A 24,276-nucleotide genomic window follows, 5' to 3' on the forward strand; every position below is an offset into this window, starting at 1 on the left:
ACACAGCCGGCAACAGACATCAATGGCGCGACAAGTCGGTCTTATATACCGACATTGCCGGTGGAGAGACCCGATCTCTCGGGTCTAGTGCGGGGACGTCATCGGCACCAAACCGGAGGGGGGAGCCAGGGGGCCCTGGATGTCTCGATCTTTTTGATCCAGCTGCCTGACTGAGCGCAAGACACCAAGCAGCTTTTTTGTCAAGGCCAGCATCTCGGGTTGAGATTATAGCCGTGATAGCTTTGTAGGTGTCTTAGAAGATGCTGGCAAGTCCCGGTACAAAATCACAGTCATTGGGGGAATTAATCGGTGCCGCATTTCCGCAATTTTATAAGCTATGCTCTATGGTTAACCTAAGCTATCTAGTTGGACAATAGGAGCCACGATGTTTGCTCGTGTACCAGGACACTGTGGTCTTGGTCACCTATTACGCCCCTGCCATGTCTCTACTCGACTGATTGTCCTCTTGTACATGTTCGCATCTATGTTCCCTTCCACTCTGTTCCTGCCCCTCATGTCTAAAAGCGAATTATCATCCCCCATATCGTGCTCAAAAGCCCAATCGTCAATGAGACGGGCGTTCACTGTCAACAACTTGGCCAGCCTCCGTACCCTGAAGTTCCTGTTGGGATTGCTTTTGACTGCGCGGGGATGGGTCAGCGTTTGGACATTGTCTATCAGACGCCGAAGTCACAACTTACTCTCTTCGTCGATACATATACCACATAACAGTCACACTAATGATGGCAAGCCCCCCGAATAGTATGAGAATCTGGTAACCATACTTGTATTTCGGAGCATCGTATGTAGGAAACAAGACCACTGCGGCATGTTCAGCACCGTTTCTAATGATTTTCATCGAGCAGTAGTTAGAAACTTACAAGGCACCCAAAGCACAAAGGCGTAAGAAACCACGTTGGCCGTGGCAACTAACAATTGACGGACGCTGGGGTCACCGGCGTTGAGTCTATTCGCCCAGCTCTGTGATATGTCAGTGACATAAGCTTCAGCACTTCCAGAGACACACTCACGATGAGAACTGGTGTGGCAGAAGAACCGGCGTATGAAAGATAGTATGCGAACATGAGAGCGCCCTTGGGAATAGTCCAGACGGAGAGCAGAATATTGGAGAGGATCATGAAGGCCTGTACGGTGACAATCATCACATAGTTCTGGCCCGTGTGATCGGCGATGATACCCCAGATCACGGTCACGACGATGTTCAGAGCGCTTCCGCCGGTCGGATAGATATTCGCATCCACAACCGAGTAGCCCGCCGACTTCAGCCAAAGGTTGAAGTAGCTCGTCGCAGAGTGGCAGGCAGCGACCATACTAGACCGTCACTGTTAGCTTTAGAAATGGCAGTCTGCGTTGGCGGTAACCTACGTGTAAGGCACAACAAAGACCCAGATCTCCCAGCCGAGGTAGATGCGCTTGGCCTCCTTCCATGTCAGCTTTTCTTGGGCCCTTTGGCCGAACCGCTCGATTCTTTCTACACCGTACTTGACATGCTGCAGTTTGTTAGTACTATGAGGTCTGAGATTACGTTCAAGGGAAGAGCAAATACCTCAGCTGACCAGTAGAAGGCCTTCGTGTTGTGCGGGAGATCAGGCAGACCAAAGAACCCCCAAACGGCGATCGGGAGCGAGATGATGGCATCCATGATGAACAGCCACCTCCACCCTGCCAACCCATGACGACCATTCATGCTGGTATACAGCCCCGCCTGCAGATACCCGCTGAACATGCTGGCGATAGACTCGACCTGCAGCAGAATGGCCAGCCGCTTCGTCAGCTCCTTCGGCCCGTACCAGCCCCCGAGCATGGAGATGTAGCCCGGGAATGCGCACGCCTCGAAGAGCCCGATGAAGAACCGCAGGGCATACATGGTCTGGATGTTCTTGGCGAAGCCCATGCCGATGACGAGCAGGGACCAGACGACCTCGCACGTCGGGATCAGGACGGAGGAGCGCACGAAGCTGAGCTGGGTCATCTGGGCGGGGACGCTGCCGACCATGATGCCGAGGCTGAACCAGGTGTTTAACCAGTTGCGCTCGTTGCCGTAGAGGCCGAGGTCTTGTTGCATGCCGCTGACGAAAGCATTGCCTGGTAGGCATTAGCGGGAGTTGCTTGACTGGGAGAGAGGTACTCACTGTAGTTTGTCTGGTCAAGGTACTTGATGAAGTATCCGAGACAGACTGTGGGACTGCGTATCCGTCAGGCAAGGCTCTGGTGAGACCGGGTTCGAAGAAACTTACAAGAAGAAGAGATCCAGTCTTTGGACATATGCTCGATACTCAGGGTCTCCTTCGACGGAGTCCCAGACATATCCGAGTATCTTTCTCCACCACGAAGAGGTCTTTACATCACCGGAAGGGGTCTCGGTAATGCTCAGTGGCCTCGTCTCCTTGGAGTTCTTGTCCAGATCAGACGTCGTATCCGACACGGCTACGGGGGCGATGGTCTTCGAATCAGACATTGCAGCCAATAGCAAAGGATAGAATCAGGGCTATATGTAATCAACCGTCTCCAGTCACCTCTGATGTGCAGCTGCAGGTCGGAGCTCCGTTCAGCCCAGATTGCTATATACTTTGACACCTGCGAGCGCAACGATTTTTCCCGATCATGCTAACCACTTTCATGGAAACTAGATATCGAACCGACATGGGCTTTTTCATCGCCAGGGTCCTGATTTGCTGCTCCAAAATGGTGTCATCGTGTTCCTTGCGAGCCAAAATCGTCGAATCCTTCTGCCCCATCTCCAGGGGCGCCGTAGATGCTGCAAGTGGATAAGGGGGCTGGACCTGCCACTGTCTCTCGAATTTGCCTGATGACTTTAGCTCGAGGAGGAGTCCGGCAGGCATTGAAGACTGCCGCTGTCGGACGATAGCGACTGCATATGCGGCTCGACCCCGACATGTCGTGATAGGTGCCCCGCAATGTCGTTATCTCGCTCCGCTCTGTCGCCTTGCTACCACCGGCTTGGTATGCCGGTGCCGACTCCGGATAGTTGCTGTGTTTGCAGAATTTCGGTGCTTTTTCTCCGGTATGTGTTTGTAAATATTCTTCATATTTTCAAGAACCGGGTTGAGCCAGGCAATGGGTAGGAGGACGCACAGAGTCTCTGCGGTGTCGGCGACCGCAACCTGAAGTCAGAACTGTAATCCCATGCGAGGGCGCATTGAGATATGATCTCGGTTTCCACAGCTCATGTGGACGAAATCCCCCGGTGCTACAAAGACACGTCCCCAGTGATGTAGCATGCGTCGGCCACTTGCCCGGCCGGCTCTGCGCGGGGGCTGATCATCGCCGCGATCGCACATAAACCCCGTACGCCGCAGAACCATGCTCAAGACACCTTATCACTTTTCCTCAGTCGTGCTGCTCCAGTTAGTTGTTGATCTCGGGTGGAAATCTGCCGAAATCTCCCACCGCATCTTGATGTTCACCCTGGGCCTCCACCCATCTTATTCCCGGCCGCCCGATCGCTTACCCAAACCACCACAATGACGCCAGAAACCGTCCGCATATCCCTCGAAAACGTCGACTTCCGCCTGCCAACCCAAGTCACCGACGACGCCAGCGTCACCGCGCTCAAGAGCCTCGTCTTCGAGCCGCTCCTCCGCTGGCAGCCCCACGGCAAGGTCCAGCCCGGCCTTTTCGACCGCTGGGCGCATTCCGACGATGGCCGGACCTGGACGTTCCACATCCGCGACGGCGCCGTCTTCCACGACGGCAAGCCATGCACCTCCGAGGACGTCGTGAGCTACATCCTCGGACTGCTGGACTCGCGCGACTACTTCGGCATGCGCTGGAGTTACAGCCGCTACTTCGCGCGCGCGACGATCTCGGCGTCTGACGCGCGGACCGTGAGGGTCGAGAACCCGGACGCATTTGCGTATGTGCTTGACATCTTTTGCGAGTTCTGGCCGGTGAGGGTGGATGGGGATGGGAAGCCGGTGCTTGGGACGGGGCCGTTTCGCGTGGTGGAGTTTGTGCGGAAGGAGGGCGTGGGGAGGGCGAAGCTGCAGCGGGTGAGCCCGTCGAGACATGGGACGCCTCATGTCATTGTTGCGACGCAGGATGGGAATGCGGCGAAGAGGTTGCAGCAGCTGCGCGAGGGAGAGGTGGACGCGGCGCTGAACTTGGAAAGGGTTGAGGATCTTGGCCTACTGGACTTTGAGGCGTCGCTGCGATGGGGCAGGGTTACGAGCACGCTTTCTGCGATTTACTACCTCAACTGCACCGAGGGCATCTTTCGCTCGGCGAAGGCGCGGTTGGCGGTCAATCTTGCAGTGGACAACGATGCTCTGGTGAAGGAGGTGTACAAGGGCTTCGCACTTCCGTCGGCTACTATTGTGAGCCCTTTCCACCTTGGCTTTCCGGAATCACAGCTGCAGCCTATCCCCTTCGACCCAGAGCGTGCGAGGGAGCTGCTCAAGGACCTGGACCCGACAGAGTCGCTCATTCTGAGGACCCCGACATACATGCCGGAGCACGCGCAGAAGATCTCCAGCTTCGTCGCCAGGTCCTTGAAAGCGATCGGGTTTGACGTTGAGGTTAGAGTTGAGACCAACCGGCCAGAGTACGCCAGGCAGATTGGGCTTCAAAAGCAGATTGGAGACTTGGCGCTATTTGATTCAACACCCAACAGCACGTTCAGGGTACTGGACGACAAGGTGTCGAGCTCGTCTCACGCCACTTGGTGGCTAGGTTTCCATGACGATGACGTTCAGGATTTGTTCCAGACGGCACGGAGTAAGATCACAAGAGAGGATAGGGCAGAGGCTTACTCGGCCTGTCTGAAGAGGCTCCATGAGAATCCGCCGTGGTTGTATGTTGCACACCCAGAGGTGGTCTGGGCGACGAGGCATGACACGTCATTAAGAATTGGCCACTCGGGCATACTTACGCTGGGAGATTGAACCCTTCTGAACCTTGCATATATCGAGAAATCCATAAGTAGACAGTTGGTATCTAAAAGAGCTTCCTGCGCTCATGGGTTCTCGGGTCTACGACCAGAGACAACGTACCTGCCACATAGATTAGCATCCTCCACATCGATCACCGCCAGGTATGCAAACTTACACAGGCCACCAGATATGTATCGTCGGATCCCTCATCTCCTTTCTCGCCTTGGCGCAGAGCACCAACACCTCCTCTCGCGACCATCCCTTGATATTCGTCAGCGTCCCCAGCGCCGCCGTCTCCAGGAACGTGTCGAGGTTCGCCAGCCCCCAGCCCCCGATGTCCTTCATCATGCGGTTGCGCGGCCACGTGTTGGTCGGCCACTTGTACACCGTCTCCCGGACGTCGACGAAGCCGCGGTCGATGAGCAGCTGCTTCCACAGCAGCGGCATTCGAAGCGTGCGGTTGATCTTGTCCATGGCGTCGACGACCTCGACGGCCCACTGCACGAGAAAGCTGTCCTTGGGGATGGTGTCGTCGTCGCTGCGGGCGTCCATGCAGACGTCTTGGGCCTCGAACCAGCCGCCGGGCTCGAGTTGGCTTGGACGAGGTGAGTGATGGTGGAGAGTGGGGGTGGGGTGGAATGAGTGACTTACTTGTAGATGCTGTCGACGAGTTTTACGGGGTCGAGGATGCTGCCGCTGAGGGTTCGGGAGAAGATGAAGTCGAACTTCTTGGACCAGGTCCAGTTCTTTTCGATGTCGTCGATCTCGAAGGAGCAGTTTGGTGGCATGCTATCACGGTATCAATATCGAGGCATAGCTTCCGGAGGCTCGGTATAGGGGAAGCTCACAAGTCAGGCTGCACCGGGCTGATGTCAACGCCGATGACCTCAGCTTCCGGGTTCTGCTCAGCTGCAAGGAACATTGTCATGAGCCCAAAATCGAAACGAGTTGCAGCAGTTAAACGCACCATACTCCAAAGCCCAGATTCCAGTGCCTGTTCCCAAGTCGAGCACTCTGTTGGCGCCATTCACTTTGGGGCAGGTACACAGGTAACCGCGAAATGTCCTCATGAACAGCTCATGCTGCAAGTCCAAGCGATCTTGCTCGACCTGTGAGTCGCGTGTTAGTCGCATAAGATGCTTAGCAACGTCTAACGTCTAAACGTACGTTATCGTGGGGGAAGTAGTATTCTGGACGACATCAGCATTCACCAAGACTTATTGAACCGCGGAGTTTACATACTTCCTCGGGATTGAGAATGGTAAAGACGGCCGTATTCGTCTTCAAACTTGAGCACGGATGAACGGATGGAAGTGAGGGAATCGCGGACGGACTGTGAAGAAAACTAGTCAGTAGCTGAACAGCACAGATGAAGACGTGTCGAATAGACGTACGACGTTGATGGCAGAGTCGGTCTCAGTCTCATCCGGTGCCTTCACGATAATTCATCAGCACATCCACTCCAAGTAGCCCCTCCCCACTCGGGACCCGTACAATGATACCCGTCGCCGGGTTCTCCGCTCCCTGGGCAGCTGCCGGAGCCGCGGTGCCCGCTTCCCCGGCCTCTGGGGCGGTCGCGGGAGCCGGCGGGATCGCTGCCGGCGGGGAAGAGCGCGTCTCTTCTCCCTGAGTCGCCATCGCTGCTGGAACAAGGCAGTGGTCACGCGAGATCCTGCCCAAATGTCGATGCTGCTGTGGACAGTCGTTCGCCGTTTAAACACCGCAGCGATTGGGTGAAGGTCTGTGAGAAAAGGTACCGGAAGGTGGGCACGATGAGTTTGCTCGCTTCAAGGGGCGATCCAAGTGTTTTATCGGCTGGGCTGAGCAGAACTTCCGCCCCCCTCCCCCGTCTCCTCCCCACCATCCTCTCCAAGGGTTAGTGCCCCTCCAATTCCCTGCTCCTCGGCGAGAGCAGACGTCGCCCTCCATCACACACCGCACACCGGTTCAGAGGAGTCGCTGCTGCAAGGTGTGTTGGTGTGTGCTGAGGTGTGTTGTGGTGTGGTGCGGTGCCCAGCTTCCCGGGAATCAGTTGACAGCGGGGTTATTCATTGGCAGGACGCTCCTCCAATGGACACTGACGGGATGCGAGGCCCTGACTAGCGATTGCAGAAACGGCCGCGGGCGCAAGGGTGCTCTGAATCGCCGACACGTGGGAACGACGAACGGGGGGCGTTTAAGTGCTCTTTGTGAGTGGACAGTCGGGATGAGACTTCTAGCCATTCAGGATCTTCTGTCAACGGGATTTTCTTCAGCGAGAGAGACATGACAAGGGGGAGATATCCGGATACGTGGGTGTGGAAAGTTGCGCGCGCGGAGCGGTGACCCGCGAACCTGGTAAGATGTGCGCATCATGTTGCGCAATTTTTCCAGGGGTTGGTTCGGGCTAGTGATTGGTTGACCAGCGACCGGTGACGCAGCGAGGATCATTACAGGAAGGATATCTTGCCGAGGTGAGAAGAGTGCGGGCGGGCTTTCAAATCGCCGGGAAAGTCCAGTTCTAGCCAATGTCGCGGTTGTCGTTGGAACATGGAAACTGGGAGGGTTACAATCAGTCGTTGCATTAGTTGGACGCGCGGACTTTTGGCCATTCAGCGCTCTTCCTTGCGGGGTTCACCCTCCTTGCAGTATCGCAGCTGGTATGGAGCATCCCATCTTCGTCATGCCCATTTTTCGCGAGTTTATTTGAGGCGGTCAAGTCAACAGACACGACAGACACCACACAAATCGAGGGCCAATCAAGGAGCGTCGCCGTGATTGTGGCTTGCACCCTTGGGAAGCGGAGACACCGGACCGGCCCGTACGCCATTCTCCCCCGCCGACGGCGGAAACGGTAAGTCTCAGAGCTTTGAGCTTTCTATCCCTTGACTACTGCCGCTATGGAGGATGCATGTTGTGCACCAAGCCTACCGAACTTGCGGAACGAAGTGTGAGCTTGATCGATCGCGGCCTCCTAGCTTGTCCCGGATGATGATCGATCAAGTTTAGCGGAAGCAGCAAGACTGCGACGCCCGATACTCTCGGAACTGGCCGCCGAATTACGGCCCCACACGTCCGAAGACCGCGAGATGGTGGCACAGTGATTCGGACACGAGCATAGCTTGCGTTCAGCCCTGAAAACCAGCAAAGCTGACATTCCACGCGCCTTTTACTTTGAACGAATCTTAATCCATGTCCCACCGGCAATATTGCCGATAACAGTAGTGCCGGCACCTGGCCTTCCGCCCCCCCTCCGATGCGCGCCCAGAGCGGGAACAAACCGGTATCCCCGGTATCCGTATTGTCACCACTCAGACCTGGATCGCGAGCAGGTGTTAAGAGGTCAGTATATCCAGTCTTTTCGACCCGTCTGTATTCCATTGTTTTACTTCGCTGGTGTAGATCTTGAACAATTTGAATTTTGAAAAGACGCTGGCGGTCCACTGAAGGCGTGGACCAACAGTTGGGCTCTTCGACTTGCATCGGTGATGACGGGCGGAATTCGGGTCACGGCCCAGTATCAAAACCTCTGGAATGAATGGGCTTTTGATCCATAGGACACTGTTATTGAGAACTCAAGACTTGCGTGCTCCTAGCCAGGTGGGCCCTCGATACTCGAAATATCAAGGAATCATTGTTGCCATTGCAAAATGTATTGTAAGTGTAGACAGGTACGTAAGGTATCTTGAGAAGAGTAAGGAGTCCCGGATTGGCACAGGCACATGTGCTTGGTGACTAATCAACAACCACTGATAAGAACGATAAAAAAGAAATAATTGAAATCAAAACATCGGTCAGTGTTGACGACATCTCAAGCCAAGACCGCTGACACCTTCACATTTTATAGTGCTTGGCTCTTGGCGGGCCCGACTTTCCCCTCACCTCGCCCCGACGACCTTCCCGATCCGACCATCGGTTCATGAGCTCATCCCCGCTGCCCGTGGCCGATTGGACTCTCGCGACGACCAAGTTTCTCGGCGGCCCGGGATGAGCATGCGATGGTTATGTTCGTATCGTTGTTTCGCTGCTGCGGTGGCACGCAAACCTGGCTGGCAGCCGCAAAAAGTCAACCGGACCTCGAAGGGCGGTGGCTGCGCGAAATCAAATAAGAATGCAGGCTGCCGCCCGCGTAGGCTGCGTCGCTGCGCCTTTCTTGCCCGCAGCTCTTCATCTTCAATTGCCTCTCGCAAACCGCAGCCATGAAGTTCTCCAACACGACCGCCGCGACGTTGCTGTCGCTGGCCTCGGGCGCTGCCGCTGCCTCGAACGAGACGTGCCGGCCCAAGGTAGACTCTGAGCAGCTCCAAGCTGACCTGACGACTGAAAAGTGAGTAGCCAGCCCTACCTGCAAAATGCCTTCTCCTAGTGAAAGTCGAACATCACTGACACGTCGCGGCACAGCCTGATGGCCAACCTCGAAGCCCTCAACGAAATCGCCTTCGCCAACGGCGGCAACCGCGCCTTCGGCCTGCCCGGTTACGCCGCCTCGGTCGACTACGTCTGGGACCGCATCTCCTCCATCCCCGCCACCCGCGCCTGGAAGCAAGACTTCCCCGCGACCTTCGGCCAGGTCGTCTCGATCGACTTTTCCATTGACGACGAGTCCATCTACGTCTTTGGGCTGACGTACTCGCCCTCCACCAGCGAAGAGGGCGTCACCGCGGAGCTCGTGCTGGGCCCCGACGGCGCCGCGGGGTGCGACGCAGCGAATTACGAGGGCCTGGACGTGGCGGGCAAGATCGTGCTTGTGCAGCGGTTCCGGTGCCCGACGGGGGGCACGCTGGCGGGAAGAGTGAGGCCCGCGGCGGCGGCGGGCGCGGCGGCTGTGATTGTGTACCACGACATTGAGACGAACGCGACGGCGGGGAGTTTGAGCGCGCCGGACCCGGAGGGGTTTGTGCCGGCTGGGTTTATTAACCTCGCGGACGGTCTGAGAATCAAAGAGAGGTTGGATAGTGGGGACAGTGTGACGGCGCGGTTCCAGCAGACGCAGATTGTGGAGGAGCGTATTACGCAGAATGTGTTTGTCGAGACGGAGGAGGGCAATCCGCATAACGTTGTGATGGTATGTTTTCTTTGGATGATGGGGACGAGTGTGTTCTGACGATGGCAGCTTGGAGCGCACCTGGACAGCGTGCAAGCTGGTCCCGGCATCAACGACGACGGTAAGCCAACTTCACCACCCGACATTCTCCAGAGACTGACAACCCCCCCAGGCTCCGGCACCAGTCTTCTTCTCGAGCTTTTCCTCGCCCTGACCAAATACCGCACCAAGAACAAAGTCCGCTTCGCGTGGTGGGGCGCTGAGGAGAACGGCCTGCTCGGATCCAAGTTCTACTGCGCCAACCTGCCGCCCTCCGACGTCGACGATCTGCTTGTGTACCTCAACTTCGACATGGTGTCCAAGGGCTTCTTCGGGGTGGCGGACACGGACGGCAGCAGCCACGGCAGCGTCGCGCCGCCGGGGTCCGACGTGGTCGAGCACATCTACGAGGCGTACTTTGCTAGCAAGGGGCACGTTGTCACACCGGCGGTGCTGACCAACGGCAGCGACTACGCGTCCTTCTGGCAGATACTGAACAAGCCGTTCGGGTTTTTGCATACCGGCACGGCGGTCGCGCAGGACCCGTGCTATCACCAGGCGTGCGACACGATTGCGAACCCGGACCCGGAGGTGATTACTGTGAACGCCAGGGTGAGTTTTTATCAATGAAGATAGGTGACGGAGGGTGTCATGCTAACTTGTGCTTTTGTTAGGCTGCGGCGCATATGGTGACTGTGCTGTCTCTCAACGGCACCGAGTTGATCCCCAAGACGTCTGTGAATGCGACCATGCTGAGCCATCTGCAGACGCGCAGTTTGGGGCCTGATGTGATTCGGATCGAGGAGTTGGAGGCGCTGGGGGAGCGTCATCTGGGATGCGGTCATGACATTTAGATGCTCTTCGGGGGAGGACGGGAATATTCACTCGGTGACATACAATCACCGAGTTCATAACCAAAACAAGAGTGGTTTTGGCAAATGCAGCATGGCATAAAAACAATACTTTTGCTGGAATGATCTGGCCATCTTACGTGGACAGGGCAGTCAGTGACATGTTGTCAAAAGATCAATGGTGGCCCTGGCTGGGAGTATTAGCTGGCACTGCAAAATTAGCGCAGGAGTGATGAGCAGAAAGTCTCCAAAAGAGGATGTAACAAAAGGACTCGGCATCAGATGCGCCATGCAACAGGTCCCTGTCCTCGTCCCCAAAGAACGGGGACGCCGGCCTGCCACTGCATCCGAAGGAAGGGAAGCGAGATGAGAAAACAGCCCCCATCAGGTTTCTTGTCTTGGAGAACATGCTCAGCTGCCACGCAGACGGGTCTTCCAATTTTCTTTTTTTGGCTTGCATAGCAAGTTCAGCCTTGACCTAGGTTTGCAGGATAGAGGTGCCGTGTATGAACATGTGAAGAATAAACGCCGCAGCCGATTGCCCTACAAACGAAGCCACACAGCTCCCGCTCCGCAGCGGGCGCCTCGGTCCGCGGCAGGGCATGGCTCGCCGTGTCGGGTGTCGCCCCATAAGGCCCGGCCGGTGCGGTGCGGTGCGGTGCGGTGCGGTGCGTGAGGTGAGCAAATAAGCCCGGGACATCGCCACTCGGCGTAAGATGTGCATCGCAAAAGAGTGAGTATCAAGGTACGATCAACAACAGCCTAGAACACATCACAATTGGCGTGTGGCAGCAACGCGGATCCCCACCTCTCATATGTAGCTCCAGGTATGGATGTAGCATTCCATGCCCCCCAAATAGAGGCTTGTCAAGCGCTGACTCAACCCACAGTCCAAAAGATCGCGTGTGAGACCAGATGATGCATGCGGTTCACGTCACACAAGGGGGCATCACTGAGCACCAAAATGATTGGCCGCGGCGTTCCGCTGCCAATCGAAGCCCGCCTTCTCGAACGATGCTGCCCCCGCTACCCCCGATCCCCCCCGGAAGCGAAGTGCAGGGCCAAGCAAGACGTTACGCCTGTTGGAGACATGGGCCCTGTCGCTGTCACTGTCTCGGTCTCTGGCTGCCTGTTGTTGCGGTGCGGTGCGCCTTTTTGCCTGCAGTCAGCCCAAGTGCGCGCGCGCGCGCCGCTCCCTAGTTTCCGGTTTCCCCAATTCCAGGCCCAGCCCTGTGGGCGTTTCTCGTCTCTCCCTTCTTTTAATCAAGTCTGGGATCTGTTGATCTGATCTGCTGGGGTGGAAGGGTAAGGCAAGGCCAGGCAGCATCATTGCAGAGCATGCTTAAACACCCAACCAGACTCCGTCATTCGCACCTTGTCCTGCGTGCCTGAACACCATCACACGTCCACAACTCTGCTTGCTTCCTGCACCAGATTTCCCCTTCTTAAGAGAAGATTGATATCCGACCTGATCTTATCCCGGGTCGCGCCCTGGCAAGGCAGATAAGGAAGCAAAACCACAAGAAAAGAACAAACCATGTCCGGTACCGCCATCTTCCCCGTCAGCAGCGACCCCCTCCTCTCACGGCGAGCCCAAAACCATGGACCCGGCGGCGCGATAACGTCAGCCGACATCTTCGAGACGGGGCTGCTGGGCAGCTACCCGTTGCTGTCATCATTTGAATTAATCCCAGCCTCGCCGCCCATGGTGGTGGACCAACAGCAACAGACGACAACAGTCACCCCTCCGCCGTCCTCAAACAGTCCAGCGGCGGAGAGGGACAGGCCGCAGCAGAACCTCCTCAGCCTGCCTCTCCTCCCGCACACGCCGCCCAAGACACCCCCGCTTCCGCTGCTCATCAACCACCAGCTCCCGATCCCGGTCCACGTCCCGCAGCCACCACCCGCGAAGAAGAAGAAGCGCGCAAGCAAGCCGAAGGTCAGATCAGGCTGCATCACCTGCAAGATCCGCCGCGTCAAGTGCGACGAGGGCAAGCCGACCTGCACCCGCTGCGCCAAGGCCGACATCAAGTGCGACGGCTACGTCAAGGACGCCGCCGAGCAGAAGCGCGTCGCCGAGCGGGACGCCGTCATCCGCGCCGCGCAGAGGAACAAGGTCCTCCTCCCCCGGCCGGCAGCAGATTCTGGCTCCGCCTCCGTAACCCCGGTAGCGGTGCTCGTCCGGGCGAACCCGGGTGTGGTGCAGATCGACACCGCCGACGTGAGCTACTACGACCTCTTCCGCCACCAGCTCGTCCGCGACCTGGCCGGCTCAACGCACTCCGACTTCTGGTCGCGCATCGTCATGGCCGAGAGCGCGCGCGATCCCTGCGTGAAGGAGTCGGTCCTCGCCATCGGCGCGATCGCGCAGACGCTGTTCTTCCGGACCGCGCGGGGCAACACGCTCGGCAGCACGCAGCCGCCGGGGATGAAGCCGTGGGGCGGCGGCGGCGGCGGCGGCGCGGAGATGCTGCAGGCGGGCGCGGCCGGGTTTCTGGATCACCACCACAAGGCGGCGCTGCAGCACCATCTGCGCGCGGTGTCGGTGTACAGGCAGCGGATCCAGATGGGCACGGCGGGGTCGTCGCCGCGGTCGGTGATCATCATGACGCTGCTGCTGATCGCGTTCGAGTTTATTCAAGGGAACATGAAGAGTGTGGACTCGCTGATGGGCACGGGGATGCGGCTGATCGAGGACGCGAGCACGCTGATGACGAGGAGGTCTTCTTCACGGGACAGCGGGGAATCGCAGGTGACGGTGGCAGCGCCGCCGCGCGAGGACGAGATGGACGACATCGAGCACCTGCTCCCCTGCCTCTCGCTCATGTCGGGGTTCACGCACTTCTTCAACTCGCACCGCGCGACCATCTCGCGCATGAACAGCACGCCGGCCCCGGAGCTGCCGCAGCCGGGGGTTACGCCGGTGGCCAAGATGCAGGTCCTCTGGGGCAAGTTCTTCACGCGCGCCGTGGCGTACACGATGCGCTGGATGCACACGCAGATGAAGCACCTCCCGCCGCCGGCGGACGCGGCCCGCGAGAGGGGGCAGTTTCTGTCGTACCTCCGGCTGTGGCAGGCTATCCTGGAGACATACCTCGCCGACCCAGGCTTGGAGGCGCAGACGCGGCGCGCGCTGGAGATGATAAGGATACATCGGCTGATCATGTATGTGCTGGTGAGCGCGAGTCTGGATGGCAGCGACATGGCGTTCGACGCGCACGAGGAGGACTTCCGCGAGATGCTGCGGCTGACGCTGCGCTTCATGCGCGCGGACATGCCCGAGGAGCAGTTCCCGCTCTCGCGCATCGCGTTCACCTTCGCGGAGGGCCTGACGACGCCTCTAACCACCATCATCGCCAAGTGCCGCAACCACGATTTGAGAATGCAGGCGGCGGGCCTGATGCGCGCGCTGTCGTGGCGCGACGGGGCGTGGGATGGGAAAGCGCTGGCGGTGGGCAAGCTGGGCGTGGTGATGCTGGAGGAGCGCGGGATGGATATGGAGGGGCGGATTCCGGCGGCGGCGCGGTGGGTTTGGACGGATGCGAAGTGGGATCTGGAGAGGCGGGAGGTGGTGGCGACGTATGTGAGGCTGGCGCCGGGGGAGGGCGGGCAGGTTGTGAGTGCGCATTTGGTGCTGGATATTGATAATCCGCCTGATGCGTGTGGGCTGGTTGGGTGTGGTGGGGGGCATGATCCGTTTGAGGATCTTGGAATGGGGATGGAGTCGTGAGGGGTGAAGCGGGAGATGGTGAGATTGGAGAGGTGTTTGGGAAGGTCGATGAAAAGATGCCATATTCATGGCGTGGTGATGTTGGTCATCACGAGGTATGGCGGGTCGATTCTTGCATGCATTGCTGTTTGTTGGGCGTCCAAGGTGTCTGGGAAAGAAAACTCTTACAGGAAATCATCATCACCCTGCATCGTCAACTCGGAAATTTATTTCTGCTTTTGCTCATGTGTATTCTCCTCTTGCTGAACATGGCATCTTGAGAAAGGCCTTCCTGTATGGGCATGGCGCGGGCTGTCTATCTGCAACCTGGAACCAGCACGGCATCGACAGCTGCCAGTTTCCCTTGGCAACTTGGCAAATGCTTAACCGTCGGAAAAGACGTCAATGCCAAGACTGAGGCTGCTGAAGAAAAGGCGACTGCATGTCAGCTGTTTGACGTGGTTGATTATATTGGGAGATGAGCGTGATCAGTTGTCGCAATGTTGTCATCTCTAAGAAGAAAGAGTATCAAAAACTTGGGGATGTGAGGCCACAACGGTAAGATGTTGTCATCACATCTTCTAGAAATCAGTAGCCACTCAAGTCAGGTCACTGAGAAAGCACCTGCGAGATACGCTCAGCCGGGGAAGGAGACGATGATTCCGCCTCTCAGCAATGTGACAGTCTAACCGCATTGCTGGCCATCTTCATTCATTCGGGAAGGTCAGTAAACTCTTGTTCTCGTTGTACATCAACAGCGCGCCCTACGGCGTCCGTCACCCGTCGCCGCATAGCAGACCGGGGTCTCAAGCCCAACCACCGAAGCGAGAGCTTTTGCGAATTAAGCACATCGATAAGCATCCGATTCCCGTCTTCGCCCAGCAAATTCCCATTCCGCCAAGTCTCCTACCTGCCGATTATCGGCATTGACATGCAATAAAAACACTCTGAGAGCTGCTCAAAGTCCATGTCATAAGTTAACTCGTGCCACTTAATGTTCAATGCGCCCCAAGTCGCCCCGGCGTCTAGACCCGGCACATGAGATCGGATTAGGAAGGTCGCGTTACCGCCCCGCCTCGAATTGATTGGGGACGACATCGGAACATCTCAACAACTGCCAACGGGGGGAAATGCATCTCTGCCCAGAAGCCTAAAATGCCGTGGTGCCGTGGTCGTGGGAACTGTGTGCGTTTGGTACGGTGATGGCAGCATGTTGTCAGCAAGCTGCATCCATATTGAGCTGTCAATGGTTATCTGGATGGACGGTAAAGTTGGTGTTAGCGAGCAATATCAGACGACAGAACTAGCAACCCATCTCACCACTGACGATGCCGAAAAAGGCATGTCGATAGTATTACGGGGTCTGCGTTTAAATAAAACCACGCCGTTCCGGAGCTCGTTTTTCTCAACAGTCTAGCCTACCCCGCAGAGAGTGTGACGCTGGTAACGCTGCTTGGCCGGATATCGATCGACGATTTAAGCTTCCCGCCGTCTTCTCTTGTTTCAACCCCTGACAAAGTGCTTGATCCAGACACATATCCGTTGCGCGGGTACATGCTTGAATACGAGTGATATGTCAACCAGTTAGCTGTCGAGTAGTTCAGTGTATTCATCAATCTATCCTCTCTCGACAGCCGAGGGATGAAGTCTTTCCCATCGGGCTTCCCAACGTAGATTAAGGTAGGGCGCTATTCAGCCTCCATCATCACATCACCCCATGGGCGATGCAACTGCCTTCCCTCTGGGGCAAGAGGCTCGTTTATCCCGTCCCCAGTAGTTGTTCTGACATCTTCTCACCAGATGCCTATCTTATTCTAGTGTCTCTCCAGAGTCACGATGGTGGCAGACGGACCCGGAGTCCGCCGCGTTCCTGATTGCTCATCACATATCCCCACGCTCGCAGTGGCTAGCTCCTCGACCTTATTCTCGTTTAGCTCAAGGTTCGGCTAATCCTGCATCACCTTAATCACCCCCTCGGGCGCGTCTGGCGATATGAGGTGTGGAGAAAAAGTCCCCGGTGCGGCGACATGCCAAGAGCTTTAATCCCACGTCCTTTCCCCAGATTGCACACAGCATCGCAGTCTGGACCTCTCTGTCACTGCGTTTCTTTCGGCACCCAAAGATCGAGTTTCTCTCTTGGCTACTCTTGGCAAACATGAAGACCCCCGTCCGTCATCGGTTGTCGCATCCATCAGCGTTCGATGCCTTCCTCATCCTCGCCATGCCTCCGGCACTCGCTGCATTCGGCTCGCCTGGGCCCCTCATATCCGCAGAAGAAATGTAGACGCCCGCGGTTCGCACATTCCTCATTCGTCGCACCTCCCGTCTTGGCAGACGTCGATTCGAGTTATTTCGCTGGGGCGGGCTGTGGTGCTGGCTATGGAGTTGTCGACATGCGTCGGTTGAGGCACGAACGATAAAAAACACCAGAAACATTGACATTGCAACAAGTATATATATCGCGTCTGAGAACCTTGATGGCCAGCAATCCAGAGAACCTCACTCCCTCATCCCGCCAACGGTCTCCGCTCAGTCACCCCAATCCAGCTTTCTCCCTGGTCCTCCTGTCTTTCTCGGTTTTCTGCCCAAGCACTCCGCGACAATGAAGTTCCTCGCCGGTCTCTCCTGCCTCGCCGCGCTCGCCAGCGCCGTAGTCGTCGACCTCAACAAGCGCGACAGCCCCCTCGACGTCAAGATCGAGGCCGTCGGCAACTCCGGCGTCAAGGCCAGCATCACTAACACTGGCGCTTCCGACCTGAAGGTCTTCAAGACCGGCTCCATCCTCGACAAGCTCGCCGTCGAGAAGGCCGAGGTCTTTGCTGGCTGTGAGTCGCCCACTCGCACCTTCCTCTCCTTCTCAAGACCAAATACTGACACACGAAAAACAGCCGAGAAGGTCGCCTTCGATGGCATCCGCCTCCGCCTCCAGACCGCCGGCCTCGCCGAGGACGCCTTCGAGGTCATCCCCGCCGGCCAGACCGTCTCCGTCGAGTGGGACGTCGCCGAGGTGCACGACCTCTCGGCCGGCGGCACCTTCGACGTCGCGGCCAAGGGCTCCTTCTCCTACGCGGACGCGGACTCGACCGACATCGCCGGCACCGCGCCCTTCGCGTCCAACGTGCTCTCCGTCGCCGTCGACGGCGCCGCCGCCGCCAAGGTCCGCCGCGACTTCCACGAGCACGTCAAGCGCACCGTCGTGCAGAGCGACTGCACCGGCACCCAGCGCACCGCGACCACCAACGCGCTGAGCAACTGCCGCTCCCTCGCTGCTGCTGCTTCCTCTGCTGCCGTTTCGGGCTCCGCGGCCAAGATGACCGAGTACTTCAAGTCCAGCACGACTGCTACCCGTAACACTGTCGCTGGTGTCTTCGCCAAGGTCGCCAGCGAGTGCGGCTCGACCACTTCCGGCGTCTCTCGCCAGTACTGCACGGATATCTACCCTGCCTGCTCTTCGGGTGTCATCGCCTACACGCTGCCGAGCCAGAGCTACATGGTCAACTGCCCGACTTTCTTCACCATGACTGCGCTGTCCCGCACCTGCCACGCCCAGGACCAGGTACGTTTTTGCTGTGATGCGCGATCGGGATTTTGCTGACAGAAGTGTAGGCCACCACCGCCGTCCACGAGGTTACCCACCTGTCTCAGATCAAGGGCACCACCGACCAGTCTTCCTGCTACGGATACTCTTGCGTCCAGAGCTTGACCGCTGCGCAGAACCTCAACCACGCCGATACCGTAAGATTCTTCACGGCGACTGCCATTGGCATTTGTGCTGACATTTTGATAGTACTCCCTCTTCGCCAACGCCATCTATGTTGGCTGCTAAGCGCAAATTCTCGATGACTGGTTCCAGGGCACTGGAGCTACGGCATGAAGCTTGGAGACTGGAGCGAATACGAGGGAGCCGGACATTCTGGCTTGGCGATGTTGAAGACTGGATGTGAACGACTTGAAATGGGGAAGGGAAGCTGTTTTTGTTCTTGTGTATAGGTTCTGGAGCAGCTCCGGCTGCACCACCTGTGAATACAACCCTGATGTTGATGTGAAATGCTCTAAACTTCGGACCGCGGTGGGAGAGATGCCGAGGTTAAAATGGTGGATTATGCGGGTCCCGTGCCCCGTTAAATGCCTCCCGGCTTGGGGTTGTTGCGGGGGATCTGCATGAGCCCCCTCGGATTAGTAATAAGCCGGTATGAGAACGCCGGGGCCAGCTGTCACCTCGACTTCACCATCACATTTTCTTGTTGTCTAGTTTTGGTCAAAGAGCAACCAAAAGGCGTGGCAGGAATACATTTTCTTCAGGAATTCCCAGACCTATACACATCATGTCATCTTTCGAAGATTTTATAGACTCAGCAGTGCGGAATGCCGATATTCCGGGAGTTATGCTCTATGCCAGGGACAAGTCCGGTGAGTCTTCTGATGATCCGAGTGACCGAATCTTCTTACTTATGCCGTACCTGTCACAGGCGATTTCCAGTATTCTCACATTTTTGGAAACAACTTAAAGACCGGCAAGCCCCTAGCCGCCGACGATGTCCTCACCCTCGCCTCGGTGACAAAACTACTCACCACCATCGCAGCCCTCCAGCTCGTCGAGCGCGGTATCCTCTCCCTCGACGACAGCGACGTTTCCCACCACGTCCCGGCACTCGCCCAGAAGCCCATCCTTACTGGCTTCTCCGACTCCGGCGCCCCCATCGAGGTCCCGCGCCAGCAGCCCATCACCCTCCGCCACCTCCTCACCAACAGCGCCGGCAACAGCTACGACTTCCTTGACTCCGCGACGCGCGAGTGGCAGTCCCACCACGGTATCAAGCCCACGCGCGGCGTCACCGTCGAGGAGCGCTTTGCGTACCCGCTGATCTACGAGCCCGGCGCGAGCTGGGCGTACAGCTCGAGCTCCGACTGGCTGGGCAAAGTGATCGAGGCCGTTACCGGGCAGAGTCTGGAGGACTACATGTGCGCGCACATCTGGGACCCCCTCGGCGCGGAGAGCTTCACGTTTAGAGTGGAGAAGGTCAGGCCGCGGCTGTGGGGGATGAACACGCGCGACAGGGAGACGGGGAAGGTGAAGCTGCACCGCGGCCGGGAGCTGAACGACGGCGTAACGGACTGTCTGGGCGGGCAGGGCGTGTATGGGACCGCGGGAGATGTGATGAAAGTGTTGGAGTCGTTGCTTCTGGATGACGGGAAGCTGCTGAGGCCGGGGACGACGGCGGAGATGTTTAAGCCACAGTTGGGGGAGAAGGCGAAGAGGAGTTTGTTGGAGGCGATGGAGACGCCGGAATGGGCGGTTGGGCACTTCCCTGTCACGGGTGAGTATGATTGGGGGTTGGGCGGGTTGCTCGTCGACGGGGAGAAGCATCCGAATAGGAGGTATGGGACGCTGATTTGGAGTGGCGCGTCCAATGTGTTTTGGGTATGTGACAAAATCCTCGCCATGGATCAGGAGAGAAATGCTGAACTTTAACAGTGGATTGATCGAACTACGGGACTGTGTGGCTTTTTTGCGACACAGATGTTGCCGGCAGCCGAGGAACAGGTAAGGCCTTTCATCAAGGCTTTTGAAGACGAGATATACGCTCGGTTGAAGAGGTCGAGACCCCGTGCGGCACTCTGAAAGGACATGATGTTCATTGAGGAGTATGCTGCACGTTTAAACAAAAGTAAGTTAGAAGATGACATCTAGACTCGAGCAAAAATAGAGTGCAAATATTCGGCCCTTTTTGGAATGTGAAGCTGCCTGCGTTGGCGAGTTGAATAATCCGACAGGATCACCATTTGACTTTCATGTCTTGCGAAGGTGGTTTGGTTGATTTCAAAGCAAACGGATAGATCGAACGGGAGCGAGCTTGGCAGCATTCGCAGTCATCGGGAAATTGATATGTAAGCGGCGAAAGCTGAATTAGCAAGATATCATACCTAGGTTGGGTTGATTTGAGGATGGGCTGGGCCCGCACGGGATCATTAAATGGGGTTCGGACGGCTTTTCCCTTGTTAGCCTCAAGAGGCAAGTTACGACGCTTTTTCATTCAGTTGGCCAATGGAACAGTCGCCATGCTGCCCGAGTTAGATTGAAACTTAAACATCCTTGAAACTTCACCACATCGGCGAGCCTCATGTTCTATGGCTCACCGGTTATTTAGGACAATGGGGATACTCGCAGTGACTTGGACTTTCGCGCCGGGGGTTGTCTGGCTTACTTTGTATGCCTTGATGGACTAGCCTTTTCGTCTGGGCAGATCATTTCTCAGCCCCATGTACAGCATGGGGGTGCGCGCCACCGAGAGACTAGTGTGATCCAAGAACTCTGCTTTACTAAGCAAATGATCATAGGAAAAACAAGTTAGGATTCTTTCCCTTGCCTAGTTGGTGTTCATCTGACTGCAGCACGAGTACGCGACACAACGAAGCAGCAGGTGCTTTATCCCACTATCACTGATCGGTCTCAAAAGAAAGTTGCCTAGCTGCCTGCCCTCTTATCGACTCTGATTCCTACCATAATTTCAATGTAGATATTAGCTTGGTCTGAGGAATGAATTGGATGTGTATCTGAGTTTGCTTAGAATACGGTATGCGGTCTAAGGACCAGACCCTTCATCCCAAAACAGAAGGTGAACGTCCACAACGGACATCATCCGGCGGGCAAGACCAGAGCTTTCAGCAAAGGACAAATCCTGCACCGCCGATTCGCCAAGAATACCCTTCTTCTCTCGAGTCAACCGCCCTGGCGGCGACCGTCCAGGGCAGGGCGATCCGCCAAGATCTCAGCCGGCATTGCCAGCGGCCTAGGCCGATTTGACATCAACACCCCCCGGCACCTCGGAGCAGTCGATCGTACCGTGTTCATTGGGTCGGAAACAAGAATGGAGCATCGGCACCGTTGCGAGGTATGGATCCTCCCCTGGAAGTCGCCATACAAGGTGGACATTCGGAGCCTTGTCATCATGGAAGGCATCGATAAGGGGGGCGATAGTTTCTTTTCGTACAGACCTTTATGGCTTTGCTTGGGTGGGCAATGTTGTCTAATCAATGCTAGCCCCTGGGCGGGAAGGAGCAGGACTTGATGGGGCCATTTTCAATTCGGAAATCCAGGAACGCGCTTCTGCGTTGTCATGCTTATCAACCTTGCGTCTATCGTGTGCTTCCATAAGGAAGCTCAGATGATGTTCCTTGCAAGATACCAAGGACCCCCAGGGTATAAAACAAGCACGTGTAAGACGAAGCGGCAGGATTTTACCTCCCGGTATTCTGCAATCGCTTCCGCGCGCGCTTCTTTTTTCGGCAACCTTGTTAGCCCACCGGGTGTCCAGTTGTTCTGTGGACACACATATCGAAGAAGAAGAAAAAAGCAAGGAGAAGTGCCATCGCCAAGCAAGACGTCATCAAAGAAGTCCAGTTGACCACGGGATGTGGGAGGCGCATTCTGTGGTAGAGTAGCAATGCCCAGTTTCTTTAACTGGAGCCCGGTAGGCCTTTTTCATAAGGGGCAAGTCGCACTGGGCTTTGCGCTGAGCGGGTTTCGTGACTCGCGAGCGGCTCCATTCCTCCCACATCCCGTGCCGACCTCACGCGGCGCGGCGCACCGGGGCCGGAACACGGTCCTTGTGGGTCGGATGAGCTCCATAGGGGTGGCTTCGGTCTGGGCCTCGAGGAAGCAATTGACGAAACATTTCGAACGCATTTCTCATCATGGAGTTTGGATGGATCTGGCTTGCATTTCGAAATCTGCGTAGGGTTGCATCTGCTTAATCAAAAGGGGGCAATTCTTGTTGTTTGCTGCATCGTGTAAACATGGGGGTTCAAGACAAGGGATGTTGGGATCCATGCCCGTCGCGACGTGAGTATCAATCATGGCGACGGGAGAATGTTCTTTCTCGTAGCTGCTTCAGTAAGTAGGGAAGAGTAGATAAAGCCTAGGGGCCTTCTCTCGAAATGCTCATCTTGTGTCTTCTCTCTATCGCAGATCGCCCTCGTTCTACAATCTCTTCAGTCACTCTTTCTCGAGCATCCACTCTTTCGCTATGAAGCTCAGCTCTTTCCTGGCCACCGGCCTCCTGACGGCCTCCGCCCTGGCCCACAACGAGATCCTCTCCCGCTCCGAGATCTCTCGTCGTGATGCCATGGCGAAGCGCTGCGCCGGGCAGACTGCTCAGTTCCACAAAAAGAGACAGGCCAAGCGCATGGCCAAGCGCGCGGCCGAGTTGGAGGCGCGCGCTGGCAACTCCAGTGTCGTGATCAGCACTGAGGGTGTCTACTACGACAGCAGTGAGTCAAGACGTCTTTGCTGAAAGTGTACAAGGAGAATGGCAACTGACTTTCGTCACAGTCCAGAACAACACCTGCGTCCTGACCCCTGAGGTCACCGAGGGCCCCTACGTCTGGCCTCGCTCGCAGACTCTGCGCATGGACATGACCGAGGGCGAGGTCGGCGTCCCCCTGACGCTCGATGTGGGCATCCTCGACATGGCCACCTGCGAGCCGCTCCCTGATGCTCTCGTCTCGTTCTGGCACTGCAACGCGACGGGCAGCTACTCGTCGTTCACGCATCTGAGCCCGAACACGCGGTTCGAGGAGCTGCTCAACCAGTTGAACATTACCGACTTCGAGATCGGCGTCACTGACCTCCACACCGACGACACCACCTTCCTCAGAGGCATGTGGCCCACCAACTCCGAGGGGATCATGGAGATGCAGACCATCTTCCCCGGCTTCTACGTCGAGCGTGCTATCCACATCCACACCCAGGTCTTCACTGACTGTACGTGCACCTGCCCCTTCTCTTCCTTCCCTCTGAACCTTGTTCATATCCATACTTACACCCAACGCTCTAGGGTCCGTCCGCGCCAACGGCACCGTCAGCTCCGGCAACCTCATCAACACCGGCCAGATCTACTTCGACGAAGACGTCTCTGCTCAGATCATGGCCCTTGAGCCCTACGTCTCTCACACCCAGATCAACCGCACCAAGAACGTCGAGGACTCTCTGAGCCTATTCGACCAGAGCACGATCGGCGGCTACAGCCCCATCATCGAGGTCGCTCCCTTGGACGGCGAGAACATCGAGAACGGAATGGTCGGCTACATCACTATGGGTGTCGACACTTCTGCTCTGGAGAGCTAAGCATTGCAACCTGGAATATGGTGAGAATGCTGCGGATAGGGCTGAGATAGAACACATCGGTAGTATACCAGTGGTAGTGAACATGTAGATAGAAATGACAGGATGTGATTGAAATCATCTCTCGATGCAAGTGTGTACGTTTCACTCGGTTCGCGTGATGAACGTGGTTGTTTCATACTCAGTGTCTTGTTAATTTGACTTCCGAGCCCATCCGCAACTCTCGTGGTAGGGACTTTCTCCTGCGGAACGCCTACGACAGTTTTTAGTGGGGCCGCCGGGGCCCGAAAGCCTAATAAATTACGGCATCTCGGTGTGAAGTCAGCACCAACACATCGGAGAATTACTGTTCGCTTCACTTATTGCGAGTCAGCACAGTCATGTTGGTCCAGAAAACTCATACGCTCACTCGGATTGATCGTGACGATTCGGACCCGAGGAGTGGTGAGAAGGAGCCAGATGCGTGCTTACGAGAGATGCCTAAAAATGCCAGCGTGGCTGTGTGATTCGCTGATCCCTAACCCAATTAGACTTACTGTTGCCTAGAGAGGAGCAGAGCTGAGAGAACAGATGACCACGTCAACTCATTCGAAAGGACAATGTATTCAAAAAGGCGA

General features: G+C 56.6%; 8 protein-coding genes across 8 annotated transcripts; 6 read left to right on the plus strand and 2 right to left on the minus strand.

Moving 5' to 3' along the window:
- Positions 1-565: 565 nt before the first annotated feature.
- On the minus strand, positions 566-2,479 carry liz1-0 (Pantothenate transporter liz1; the record flags this gene model as incomplete). Its single annotated transcript, XM_037326170.1, has 8 exons — positions 566-641; positions 702-822; positions 882-981; positions 1,032-1,332; positions 1,387-1,511; positions 1,568-2,106; positions 2,154-2,206; positions 2,259-2,479. The coding sequence occupies 8 exons, from the start codon at positions 2,477-2,479 to the stop codon at positions 566-568; spliced, it is 1,536 nt and encodes a 511-aa protein (XP_037175287.1).
- A 1,027-nt stretch (positions 2,480-3,506) lies between these two features.
- Positions 3,507-4,925, plus strand: gsiB (Glutathione-binding protein GsiB; the record flags this gene model as incomplete). Its single annotated transcript, XM_037326171.1, has 1 exon — positions 3,507-4,925. One exon carries the CDS (start codon positions 3,507-3,509, stop codon positions 4,923-4,925), a length of 1,419 nt encoding a protein of 472 aa, XP_037175771.1.
- Positions 4,926-4,996: 71 nt separating this feature from the next.
- Positions 4,997-6,551, minus strand: LAE1-4 (Secondary metabolism regulator LAE1; the record flags this gene model as incomplete). The annotated part of the gene is made up of 9 exons (XM_037326172.1): positions 4,997-5,033; positions 5,089-5,508; positions 5,565-5,702; positions 5,762-5,822; positions 5,881-6,022; positions 6,081-6,103; positions 6,156-6,246; positions 6,308-6,346; positions 6,408-6,551. The coding sequence occupies 9 exons, from the start codon at positions 6,549-6,551 to the stop codon at positions 4,997-4,999; spliced, it is 1,095 nt and encodes a 364-aa protein (XP_037175282.1).
- Positions 6,552-9,091: 2,540 nt separating this feature from the next.
- On the plus strand, positions 9,092-10,829 carry LAP2-0 (putative leucine aminopeptidase 2; the record flags this gene model as incomplete). The annotated part of the gene is made up of 5 exons (XM_037326173.1): positions 9,092-9,219; positions 9,294-9,957; positions 10,006-10,057; positions 10,109-10,587; positions 10,650-10,829. 5 exons carry the CDS (start codon positions 9,092-9,094, stop codon positions 10,827-10,829), a joined length of 1,503 nt encoding a protein of 500 aa, XP_037175284.1.
- Positions 10,830-12,363: 1,534 nt separating this feature from the next.
- CGCA056_v010927 (Transcriptional regulatory protein moc3) lies at positions 12,364-14,556 on the plus strand (the record flags this gene model as incomplete). The annotated part of the gene is made up of 1 exon (XM_037326174.1): positions 12,364-14,556. One exon carries the CDS (start codon positions 12,364-12,366, stop codon positions 14,554-14,556), a length of 2,193 nt encoding a protein of 730 aa, XP_037175283.1.
- A 2,581-nt stretch (positions 14,557-17,137) lies between these two features.
- On the plus strand, positions 17,138-18,361 carry CGCA056_v010928 (Neutral protease 2-like protein; the record flags this gene model as incomplete). Its single annotated transcript, XM_037326175.1, has 4 exons — positions 17,138-17,360; positions 17,424-18,091; positions 18,142-18,270; positions 18,323-18,361. The coding sequence occupies 4 exons, from the start codon at positions 17,138-17,140 to the stop codon at positions 18,359-18,361; spliced, it is 1,059 nt and encodes a 352-aa protein (XP_037175281.1).
- A 499-nt stretch (positions 18,362-18,860) lies between these two features.
- On the plus strand, positions 18,861-20,158 carry lovD-1 (Acyltransferase LovD; the record flags this gene model as incomplete). Its single annotated transcript, XM_037326176.1, has 3 exons — positions 18,861-18,945; positions 19,005-19,957; positions 20,012-20,158. 3 exons carry the CDS (start codon positions 18,861-18,863, stop codon positions 20,156-20,158), a joined length of 1,185 nt encoding a protein of 394 aa, XP_037175280.1.
- A 2,404-nt stretch (positions 20,159-22,562) lies between these two features.
- CGCA056_v010930 (uncharacterized protein) lies at positions 22,563-23,662 on the plus strand (the record flags this gene model as incomplete). The annotated part of the gene is made up of 3 exons (XM_037326177.1): positions 22,563-22,806; positions 22,868-23,299; positions 23,373-23,662. The coding sequence occupies 3 exons, from the start codon at positions 22,563-22,565 to the stop codon at positions 23,660-23,662; spliced, it is 966 nt and encodes a 321-aa protein (XP_037175953.1).
- Positions 23,663-24,276: the final 614 nt, after the last annotated feature.

This window comes from Colletotrichum aenigma (genome assembly GCF_013390185.1).
Source record: "Colletotrichum aenigma strain Cg56 chromosome Unknown KSG_Cg56_contig07, whole genome shotgun sequence".
Classification (NCBI taxonomy): domain Eukaryota; kingdom Fungi; phylum Ascomycota; class Sordariomycetes; order Glomerellales; family Glomerellaceae; genus Colletotrichum; species Colletotrichum aenigma.